The sequence below is a fragment of the Cherax quadricarinatus genome, unplaced genomic scaffold, assembly GCF_038502225.1.
Source record: "Cherax quadricarinatus isolate ZL_2023a unplaced genomic scaffold, ASM3850222v1 Contig23, whole genome shotgun sequence".
In the NCBI taxonomy this organism is placed as follows: Eukaryota; Metazoa; Arthropoda; class Malacostraca; order Decapoda; family Parastacidae; genus Cherax; species Cherax quadricarinatus.
In genome coordinates, this window is record NW_027195049.1 from 203,151 (window position 1) to 215,749 (window position 12,599).

Sequence of the window (12,599 nt, forward strand, 5' to 3'; positions counted from 1 at the left end):
GAGTACAGAGAAGGCAGCAGAAATAGTAGAGATGTAAAGTTGATGTAATCAGTCCATCACCCTTGAAGACGTAGTTTTGAGGTGGCCAGTCACGGCCATACAGTAATACTGGGGAAGTGCTAGATCTGTAGGGATCATACAGTGCTTAGGGAATGTGCGGGGTGATCCTGATCTAGGGAAGGGGAGTAAAGTTCCATCACCAGGATCAGAGTAACTTAAGTGTCACTAGCATCTCTAACCACTATAACAACATTCATATCAGTGCACTGTCTTCATTTTATCTTTTATAATTTCTTTCAATTTAAAATTCCATCCAGTTGGCCACTATATCAGTTTTATAAATTTGTTTGCAGAGAACTGTACACACATCCAGGGTGTTAATTTCATATAACAAATTCTGTGATTAGATAGTGACCTGAATTTAATTAATAAAACAGGAAAGGGTTTTATAATTGCACAAACACACTCAGCACGTCTGGCAAGGTGTAGGAAATGTGTGTGTTGCAGAGCAAGCTGTTGTTGCTTGCCTCTGTGTAGAGCTCTATTAAGTCACGACCAGATGGAGTTCCACGCAGAGTGAAGCATCTCTACGTGTGTGGGCTCCATGACACGTATATTTCCTTCGCCACTACCAATAGTATGCCATTTGGATCAAACATCTGGCAAACTTTTCTAGACGCCATACTTTCATTGTCTTCCCATAATGGCCGCGTCAGCCCCGCCATCTGGCGAGGCTTCTCAAAGACTCTTAAGTAAAATTATCGGAAACGAAGGTGTTGAACACCTTACGCGTCCCATTCCAGTGGAAAGGTTGGTAACAACATGTGAGGAGACGCAGTGCATTGTTCCATGGAGTGTTAAACCCATGTGGGTCACTAAGTGCAAGGGGGCCATAAGGCTCAATTCTGTATTTAGGTCTGTGTGTGCCGAGGAGCACAAAAGAACGGTGGAGGCTCCATCCTCCGTCCAGTAAACCTGCCCTGGTCTCTGATCGGCCAGGCTGTTGGTGATGCAAAAAAAAAAATCAGTGGAGAAAATGAATTACATCCTGTAAAAGTAATTTAAGGAAATCTGCCAAAGCTGACAGCCACTGCTTTACACTCGGTCACTGCCGTCACTTGCCACTTTCCACTCGTCGACAGCGAGAGGTCGGAAGCACTGCACACATCTTTCAAGAGTCGATCTGCCGTCGGACGCCGCTGGCACCAGGAGTATTATTTGTCAATTGAGTTGTGTATAGATGTTGCATGCATGACATTGTTTTGAATGGTCTTAATTTGGAAGATATTTTGTATAATGAAAAATACTCTCGTATAATATCTTGTGTAATGAAATAAAGAAAAAAAGAGGTTTATTGAGTTTTCTTGAACCCTCGCAATTACCCAGACAATGGTTGACACTTCCGCTGAAGTGTCACAGTTGTTGACGCTTCCGCTGAAGTGTAAATCACTTAAATTGTAGTCCTTAGGTCCTCCCCCAGGATGCCACCCATAAGTTAACTAACACCCAGGTACCTATTTACTGCTACATGAACACTATCATTTATGAATGACAATAGCTGTATGACCCTTATGGGTTTAGCGCTTGGTTATGATTATAATTGTTATAATTGACCCTCAAAGGGGGATCTATGATACTGGTAGAGCTCTTGATCCTAGAAGCTAGAGCTGCTCGTGTGTCTCCTTGGATCATCAGAATATAATTGACTCGCAATGCACCAGCCGCTTGTGACCCCCACGAATTTAGCGCTTCCTCCATAAAACTACTCAAGGAAGGTTCCTTGATGTTGGTGAGGGGCTCTTGATTTAGGGAATTGGATCTGTGCTCCAGTTCCCCGAATTAAGCCTGAATGCCTTCCACCCCCCCCCCCAGGCGCTGTATAATCCTCCGGGTTTAGCGCTTCCCTCTTGATTTTAATACTAATAATAATTCCTCCATAAAAAAATTAGTCTGCCCCTTAATACCATAAATTATATAAACGAGAATTTAGAATAATTATAGATATTTAGTAATAATTTTTTTTTTTTTTTTTTTTTTTTTTTTTTTTTTTTTTTTTTTAGTTAATAAAGGGAGCTAAATGCATTACTTTATCATGAAAACCCCTCATGGAAGGTTCCTTGATGTTGGTGAGGGGCTCTTGATTTAGGGAATTGGATCTGTGCTCCAGTTCCCCGAATTAAGCCTGAATGCCTTCCACATCCCCCCCTCCCCTGGGCGCTGTATAATCCTATGGGTTTAGCGCTTCCCCCTTGATTATAATAATAAATTTATCATGAAATTATATTATAGTAGCAGCAAGATGTTTATTTTAAATGATAATTATTATTATAGATAATTATAGTCAGTTTCTCGATTATATAATCCTGTTTTATCCTTTAAAAGTATTGCCAAACCTCGAGTCATGACATACTTCACTTAAAGGTCTGTATAGTCCTTGTGGCTTAGCGCTTCTTTTTGATTATAATAATAATAATTCACTTAAAGGCTCTAAATCCCTGGAAATGGAGCAAATTTCCCATTCGGCTACCCCAAAAAACTTATGATATCATTCTTCACTAGGGGGACGACCCATACGGGTACAGCGCTTTCCAAATAAACAAAATAATAATTCCCCAAAGATTTTGGCATTGATCTGGCAACAGTTGTTGTTATTGTTGTGGAGAAAGAAGAAAAAGAGAGAAGATAAAGAAGAAAAAAGGACGAGAAAGAGGAGGATTATCGGTGTTTTTCTTGGTGGAAGAGAAAGAGGAAGAGTCAGAGAGGAAGAGGGAAGAGGGAGGAGCAGCGGGAGAAGAAGGGGAAGAGGAGAAGAGGGTTAAATATGCCGCCCACCGTCAACCAGACTCACCCTGTTGACCGTGAGAAGCGACCAAGAACTGGAGACAGAAAGTAAGATAATCTAAGATAACCTAAGATAATGTGAGATATCACGACTAGAGGTAACCTAAGATAATGTAAGATAACCTAAGATAATGTGAGATATCACGACTAGAGGTAACCTAAGATAATGTAAGATAACCTTAGATAATGTGAGATATCACGACTAGAGGTAACCTAAGATAATGTAAGATAACCTAAGATAATGTAAGATAACCTAAGATAATGTGAGATATCACGACTAGAGGTAACCTAAGATAATGTAAGATAACCTAAGATAATGTGAGATATCACAACCAGAGGTAACCTAAGATAATGTAAGATAACCTAAGATAATGTGAGATATCACGACTAGAGGTAACCTAAGATAATGTAAGATAACCTAAGATAATGTGAGATATCACGACTAGAGGTAACCTAAGATAATGTAAGATAACCTAAGATAATGTGAGATATCACGACTAGAGGTAACCTAAGATAATGTAAGATAACCTAAGATAATGTGAGATATCACGACTAGAGGTAACCTAAGATAATGTAAGATAACCTAAGATAATGCGAGATAACCTAAGATAATGTGAGATATCACGACTAGAGGTAACCTAAGATAATGTTAGGTAACCTAAGATAATGTAAGATAATCTAAGATAACCTAAGATAATCTAAGATAACCTAAGATAATATGAGATATCACGACTAGAGGTAACCTAAGATGATGTAAGATAACCTAAGATAATGTGAGATATCACAACCAGAGGTAACCTAAGATAATGTAAGATAACCTAAGATAATGTGAGATATCACGACTAGAGGTAACCTAAGATAATGTTAGGTAACCTAAGATAATGTAAGATAACCTAAGATAATCTAAGATAACCTAAGATAATCTAAGATAACCTAAGATAATGTGAGATAACCTAAGATAATGTTAGGTAACCTAAGATAATGTAAGATAACCTAAGATAATGTAAGATAACCTAAGATAATGTGAGATAACCTAAGATAATGTGAGATAACCTAAGATAATGTAAGATAACGTAAGATAATGTGAGATATCATGACCAGAGGTAACCTAAGATAATGTTAGGTAACCTAAGATAATCTAAGATAACCTAAGATAATGTAAGTTTACATTAGATAATGTAAGATAACATAAGATAACCTTAGATAATGTAAGATAACCTAAGATAATGTAAGTTTACATTAGATAATGTAAGATAACATAAGATAACCTTAGATAATGTAAGATAACCTAAGATAATGTGAGATGTCATGGCCAGAGGTAACCTAAGATAATGTGAGATAACCTAAGATATTGCAAGATAACCTAAGATAATGTAAGGTATCATGACCAGAGATAATGTAAGATAGCATAAAATAATGTAAGATAACCTAAGATAATGTATAATAACATAAGATAATGTAAGATATCACAACCAGAGATAACCTAAAATAATGTAAGGTAACCTAAGATAATGTAAGATAACATAAGATAATGTAAGTTTACACAAGATAATGTAAGATATCACGACCAGAGATAACTTAAGATAATGTAAGATAACCAGAGATAGCCTAAGATAATGTAAGATAACCATAGATAAAGTAAGATAACCATTGATAACCTAAGGTAATGTATGTTAATTCACCCTGAGATAATGTAAGATAACCAGAGATACAGTGCTGTATGACCCTTGTGGGTTTAGCGCATAGTTTTGACTATAATCAACCAGAGATAACCTAAGATAACATGAGATAACCCCCCAGAAGTACTGCCATGCCCCCCTGAAGCTCTCATTCCAAGGATTTGGAGTTGATCCCTCTCCCCCCTCCCTCCCTGGATTGATCCCCCCTCCCTGAGGGGGGGTGTTTTAACCCTTACGGGGTTAGTGCTTCCTCGTGAATGCAATTGTAATAATAATAATAATATAATAATAGTAATATAATAATAATAGTAATAATAATAATAATAACAGATGAATGAAAGGAGACATAGAATGGGATGGATAATTTTAAATAATGACTTGTTCTATAAAATAATTATAATAATCTATAAAGTAATTATCATAATTATAAAATAATTCCCCTTCCAAGGGGCTCCTTGTCATGGTAAAGAGGCTATCGGTCTGAGGAATTGGACCTTATGGTCTTCTTCCTCAGACCGAACCTAATTACTCCCCAATTCCCCCTTCCCTATCCCATCCTCCCTTTTTTCTCTTCTTTCCTCCCCCCCCTCCCATCCCTCCCTTTTCCTCATCCCATTTGTAGCCTCTAGGGTCATCCCCTCTGGCATTACGGTTTCTAGGTAGGGGGAAGTGCGCCGGGGTTCATCCCGCTCCATGGGGTTCGTCAGGAGTGGTGTAGTTTGCTGTGGAATCTGGATCATCTGGAGGTGCCCTGCTTCCTTCCCGGATTTCCAGGAGGTGGGGCGGGGTGTCCTGCAGGTGATGGGTGTATCTCCAGAGGCTGCCTGTCAGTTCTGGGAAGTGGCAGCCGAAGGAGGTATGCCTTGTGGCGGGTATCCAACCACTCTCTCTTTTGTCCGCTGAAGTGGCTTGGTGGGTGTGAGGTTGCTATCCTGGAGCGCTGGTTTACTGGCATGAAGGGTAGGGTATGGCACGGGTTCCACACTGCATCTGCACAGCTGGTGGTATCGAGGTCCTCTTGGATGAGAGGGGAAACTTATGGCCCTTTCATGCCTTCTAGTGACTGTCCCTCCACTGTCCCTCTTCCTTTTTTTTATTTCCTTCTTTTTTCTTAAAATAATAATAAGAAAGAAGTGCCACCATTATGGAGTCTTCGTTCTGTGACCCCCCTCCTCCCAGGCCCCTTTTTGTTACCGCATCCTGTTCTGACCTGGCTTCATTATTGGACCATTCTCTAGATTTTTCCCCATGCCCCTGTACCTCCTGCTGGTGACTCTTCGTCACCTGCTCCAGGTGCCAAGGCTCCGCCAATTTCGTTTAGTGCCACTGCCTCTTGCACGCTTTTAACTATGCATCCAGCTTCCCCAAATACAGAGTGATGGTTTTCGGATTACCCACCTGCCTCAGGTCGGGCCGCCTGCAGTCCTATGCCTGAATGTTCCAGACCATTTGCTGATGACAGTTCTTTGATTTCTGCTCATTTCACCCAGAAATGACCTACACAACACCCACTTCCTTTATGCACCAAGTTTACAGATACACAGTGGACCAAATTCTTTTCCTTACAACCAACATCTCCAACTGATTATCTTTAAGACCACAGTATTGGTAAAGCTCTTTTATGACATACTGACCAAAATATATCCTTTTACGCTCTTTGGAATGGTGCGCGCATCATTACAGTTCAAAATGCAGACCAAGCTCATGATCTTTCCAATCTTACTTCCATTGATAATGTTCCTGTCACAGTTCGCAAGCATGATACTCTCAGTTCTTGTAGTGGTATGGTGGTCTTACCGCGTACCATTGTACAGTATGATTTTTTTGTCTTGCGATGACGATATTTTAGAGCAATTAGTCCTTCAGGACCTTTATGTCCTGCCCGCTCGCGGGCAGAGGTGCTTTCCCGGTAACATTGCCCGCTTATTCTTTGACTGTCATGAACTCCTGTCCTTCGTTTATATTGTGGGACATTGCCTACGGGTCCGTAAAGTGGTCCCTTCAAACATCCTGCTAAATACTGCAGGTCTCCGTTATAGTTCCTGGTCTGCGGTGCCGCAGATCATGCCGATGCATCTTGCAGTGTGCCCCCTACTTGTCTTACTTGCAATGAAGCTCATCCTTTTTTCCCACCAATGTCAGGTCTATCCTGATGAACATGAAATCTGTTGTCCTGTTTTCAAGACCCCTGGTTGTCTTCAAGACCCCTGGTTGTCTTCAAGACCCCTGGCTGTCTTCAAGATCCCTGGTTGTCTTCAAGACCCCTGGTTGTCTTTAAGACCCCTGGCTGTCTTCAAGATCCCTGGTTGTCTTCAAGACCCCTGGTTGTCTGCAAGACCCCTGGCTGTCTTCAAGATCCCTGGTTGTCTTCAAGACCCCTGGCTGTCTTCAAGACCCCCTGGCTGTCTTCAAGACTCCTGGCTGTCTTCAAGACCCCTGGCTGTCTTTAAGACCCCCTGGCTGTCTTCAAGACCCCCTGGCTGTCTTCAAGACCCCTGGCTGTCTTCAAGACCCCTGGCTGTCTTCAAGACCCCTGGCTGTCTTCAAGACCCCTGGCTGTCTTCAAGAGGGAGCTGGACAGACACATAAAGTCAGTACCTGACCAGCCAGGCTGTGGTTCTTATGTTGGTTTACACACGGCCAGCAGTAACAACCTGGTTGATCAGGTCCTGATCCACCACCAGGCTTGGTCATGGACTGGACCACAGGGGCATTAACCCCTGGAACACCCTCCAGGTATACATCAACTCCATGCTGAGGGACTGATTACCCCAAACTGCTCCTCATCTTCCACCTTTCTCTGCATTAGACTGACGAAGCCATTGGCTGGCATTACATTTCCAGAATAAAGATTCCCAAATGTTGCACAAATGTCTTGTTTATCTCGTCGACTTTTGTAAACCATTTAGTATATAGTACTTCGTAAATTTGTGATGTTATGGTTTATCGTTATTATAGTCATGAGGAAGCACTAAACCCTGAAGGAATAATTGCTCGTGATTTTGTTATTTAATTGTAATATTTTGTAAATGTTATTGTTTAATGATGATTTTTGATGTACGCATTTTTTTATTGCAAGTCTTCCACTACAGGAGCAAATACATATCAGAAGGCAAGTACAACAATTGTATTTTAATATGAAGCTGTATTATACACTGTTGTATTTTCAGAAATACAGAGAAAACTGTACAGATGTTCCTTGACTTAGAATGGTTCAACTTACAATATTTTGACTTTCTTGGTACAAAAGCAATTACAGTGGACCCCCGCTTAACGATCACCTCCAAATGCGACCAATTATGTAAGTGTATTTATGTAAGTGTGTTTGTACGTGTATGTTTGGGGGTCTGAAATGGACTAACGTACTTCACAATATTCCTTATGGGAAAAAATTCGGTCAGTACTGGCACCTGAACATACTACTGGAGTGAAAAAAGTTCGTTAACCGGGGGTCCACTGTACTTTGGAGATGAAACTTAAGATAATTACCCAGCATGAAGGTGGCAAGTCCATAACATGTATTCATTTATTGACTTTTCAATACTGGTATTTAGCTACAGTAATTATTTTGTCATCCACTTACCCAGTGACAGTAGTTATTTATTAATTTATTTATCATATATTCGACTTACGATATTTTCAAATTATGATGAATTCACCGGAACGTAACCCCCATTGTTAGTCGAGGACCATCTGTACATGCTTGATGTAATGTCTTTGTGTTGGGACTGAATAAGCCTATCAGGGTGAAATGTTAGCTAAGTAAATATCGTGACCTGTAGATAGCGTCTTTATCTACACAGGAAACATTAGGTATTATCAGCCTTGTCCATACATCTCATCATTCCAGGAATTGAACCTGGGTCCTTATGGTTGTATGCTGATTGCTCTACCACTTAGCTATGAGGATGTGTAATGAGGAATAACATAGGGATGAAATAATTAAAAAATGCATAAATTTTGTAAAGCTGCAGATAAGGGTTATCATCTCTGAATGAAGAAATTTTCAACAATTTCACAACTTGAGCTAGAGTTTGCCACAGCCAGATTGGTGGTCACAGTGGTGGCCCATGCTAACCTGCCTGTGGTGTATAGTAATATAGTACCTAGTTATATGAATCTTGAAGATTAAGACACGTGTGCAACAGTTGGCCTAGTTAGCACACTGGCTTGGAGTTTAAGGATTTAGTTACCATGGGTTCAAACTCCACCCATTCTGTGGTTTATCCAGGACTATTGTAAAGTCACAATAGTTGGGACTTGACAGTAATCCAGGATGCACTGAACAATCATCACAAGTTTGGACTCCAGAGTGCTGGTTTTTGGTACTTTGTGTATATTGTGGGAATGTGGCTGTCAGCCTGGTTGAGACTATTACCACAACAACAGCACAAAGTTGGTGTACTAAGGGCTACCTGGAGATTGTTCCATGAGCCAGCGCCCCCATAACCTAGTCCTTGACCAGGCCTCCCGGTAAATCAGGGCCTGATCCACTCATAATATTTAATTTTAAGTTCAGACTGTCAGACATGAATATAAGTCATTAGTGTCTGAAACACACTTAGCTGAATGGAGGATCAACCCTCCACCGCACCAATCCAAGAGTTGAATAACTAACCAGACGAGCCTGGCCCATGGACGGGCTCCAGGAATAGAAAAACTCACTACTCATTGAAGGTGGTATATCAAAGGGATATCAAAAGTATATTGAAGGTATATCAAAGGGTTTAACATTTTTATTAACACACTGCCTGTCTCCCACCAACATAGGCTGAGAAACCACATTCACTGTCATTCATTCAATCCTCGTTTTGTCAGAAGCACATTGACTACCACAGTTCACCCATCCATCAGAGTGCTGGCACTGTTCTTCCCACCTTGAGGACTCAAGTCCAGCTTTATGCAAAATAACCAGAGATCCAATATAAGGAGCATTTATCTGTACACACAGTTTAGAATTCAGTGCATTAACATAGCTGGGCTGGTAGCACACTCAGCTCACACATAGAGGTTCATGGTTTGATCCCCGGTATGGGTGGAAACTCTGAGATGTGACAGCAGGTGTTAAAACACCTGCTGTCACTGTTCACCTAGCAGCAAGTAAGTACCTGGGTGTTAGGTGATTGATATGGGTCACATCCTGGGGACAAAATTAACCTAAGTTGAGGGAAATCCTCTTCATAACTAGAGACTTTCTATATAGTATGTCATTGATGTCAGCTATGGTCTGTGTAAGTTGTATCATGTACTTATAGAAATAAACATTATTATTATTATTAACTTCTGCCCTCCAGGTCCGACTTAGTGAGTCGCGTCAAGTACTGCAACACACTTCCGGACATCCCATTCGACCCCAAGTTTATCAACTACCCTTTTGATTCCAATAGGTAAGTGTTTTTTCTCTCTTATTCCATGCCCATCAAGGGAGGAGCCTTGATTCTGATGAAGGGCTTTTGATCAGATGAATTTGAGCTGCCCCTCTCTTGTTGATCAACTCTGATTACCTTGTGCTCCCTATACTGTAATACTTACAGGTTTAGTGCTCAGAGCCAGGCTGCAGGAGTGGCAAAACTCTTGAAACTCACTAAAGGTATACGAAATGTACCTCATAAGCATAATATTATACAGGTGGTCCTTGACCTACTATGGGGTTATGTTCTAATTAATCCATTGTAAGTCAAAAATGTCACAAGTCGAATATTAATATGATATGCTAAATAAATAAGTAAATAAATAACTGTTGTCACTGAATAAGTAGATAAATAATTACTGTAACTAAATACCAGCATTGAAAAATAAATACAGTAGACCCTCATATTACACGGATTTATTTGGCACTTTATGGTCATTGCACTATTGAAAAATTGTAGCATAATTTTATACAACACTTTGTAAAATTAACTTAACATGATTTGGTTTGCGGGAGGGGAAAAAATCTGAAGCGTCACCCATGGATAATTTCCCTAGCTGAGGCCGCCGCCTGGCTGTGGGTGAGACCACTGTCTCCGTGGGGCTGCACAGGGCTTCAAGGCAGCAAAGGATTACTTCACCTTGCTTCCTTGCTTTAATACATCAGGTGATTTAAATTGTAAGCCTATGGATATTTACTGCTCTAAGAATCCTCGTGCTTTGAAAGGTGTAGATAAAAACACCTTACCAGTAATTTGGAGGTCAAACCAGTCAGCATGAATGAAAGAGGAAATATTTGTTGACTGGTTTAAGCATCACTTTATTCCTGAAATCAAGTTTTACCTGCAGAGCGAGAACCTTGCATTCAAGGCTCTCTTCATTCTTGATAATTCCTGTACTCATCCAAACACTTTGCTGGATGTGACACCACATGTAAAAGTTGTATTTTTACCTCCAAATACAACATCTTTAATACAGCCACTGGATCAGGGAGTTATAAGGTCATTCAAGTGTAACTACACAAGAAAAGTGATGAAAAACTAGTTGTATCAGTGGACTCTGACTCCAACCTGGCAGTACTAAGCTTCTGGAATAATGCATAATGTACTGCAGGGTAAAAGAAGCCAGTGATCCATTACAGAATTTATGCACACTCCTATGCAACCATCGACTTTAGTACCAGAACCTCAACCATCCACTTCTGCTGACAACCAACAACTATCCACCTCAGCTCAGAAGGGCCACACCATGCATCTCTACACTCTTCACAATCACTGACATGCACCAGCAACCACAATTTGAGATAAATAATATTATTTTTGTTGTATTTGTAGTCTTAAGCAACAAAAACAACATTATCATTTTCATTTTTATTTTTGTAAGATTTGGATGTCTAAAAAAAAAATTACTTGGCTTTTTGAGGGGGTTCCAGGAACATAACCCTATTTTTTCCCTAAGTTCTTCAGTTTATATAACACAGATTTATCTAACAAGGCATTTTCATGGGCATAACTACCATGTAATATGAGGGTCTACTGAAAATGAATACAAGTTTATCCTATCAAGGTTTGATGACCACTGACTGCAAAATAATGGATATTTTGTCAAAAAATTTAAATTTTGGTGATAGGCAGGAAACAATCTGAAAAATTGCCGTTTTCAATTAGCGTGGTAATCGATATACTTTTCCCAGTCATATTTACCAAAGAATTTACAGTAACTCCCCTCGACTCACAAACATGTTGGAAATCTTCTGTATTGTGTGTAATATCATTATTATACACAATTCAGGAGGTCCCTAATGCGTTTGTAATTCAAGGACTTATTGTATTATGTAGATTAGTTTTATGAGAGCACTGACTGTGTTTGAAAACAGCATTATCTTGTGTTCTTATTGCCTATGTGTGTTGAGTCTTGAGTGATCCTTTACGATGAAGGTTGATCTACAACTCAGGTATGTGCGGTACAAGCAGACTTCCCTGGAGAAGAACTACCGATATGAGGTTCTGACTGAGCACGACCTAGGCGTGACCATTGATCTCATCAATCCAGAGGCCTATACTCCAATACCCGGGACGCAGCTCCACCCCACTGATGAACGATTGCTTGAAGATGACATACTCACTCCACAGGTGTGCCACGATGTCATCAGTCTTGTTTTAAGTAATAATAATAATAATAATAACAATATGTTATTTCATGTAAACTGTATTACCAGTATACTGCAGACTAGAAATAAATTTATTGTTTTTATTATGGGGAAGTGGAGAGAATTCTTCGTCCATAAATCATGTTGTAAGAGGTGACTAAAATGCCAGGAGCAAGGGGCTAGTAACCCCTTCTGTATACATTATTCATTGTAAAGGAAGATTATTATTATTATTATTCTAATCAAAACCAAGCACTAGGGTCATACAGTGCTGCTGTAAAAAGAAGATAAACTTTTGTTTCTTCGTTTTTGGGTCACCCTGCCTGGGTGGGAGACAGCCTGATATTAAAATAATAATAATAATGATGATGATGATGGGTGCAGATGTGGTTGTGAATGCCATTTGAATTGTAAGTACAGACAGGTTAGAAAACTTTGACAGAGGGTCATATATAGTGTGATGCCAACACACTTTTGCCTAGACAGACATTGAATGAATGATGGCGAATGTCTTTCTTTGT

At 40.0% G+C, this 12,599-nt stretch overlaps 1 protein-coding gene across 2 annotated transcripts in view; it reads left to right on the plus strand.

Moving 5' to 3' along the window:
- Window positions 1–2,607: 2,607 nt before the first annotated feature.
- Window positions 2,608–12,599, plus strand: part of atms (RNA polymerase II-associated factor 1-like protein antimeros) — a 44,970-nt gene continuing 34,978 nt past the window's right edge. The window contains exons 1-4 of one of the 2 annotated variants that reach the window (XM_053799669.2): window positions 2,608–2,889; window positions 7,600–7,632; window positions 9,815–9,907; window positions 11,884–12,061. In XM_053799669.2, coding sequence (XP_053655644.2) covers window positions 2,822–2,889; window positions 7,600–7,632; window positions 9,815–9,907; window positions 11,884–12,061 — 372 coding nt within the window. In that variant the 5' untranslated portion in view covers window positions 2,608–2,821. The remainder of the gene's footprint in view (window positions 2,890–7,599; window positions 7,633–9,814; window positions 9,908–11,883; window positions 12,062–12,599) is intronic. The other variant, XM_053799670.2, reaches the window with a different exon arrangement.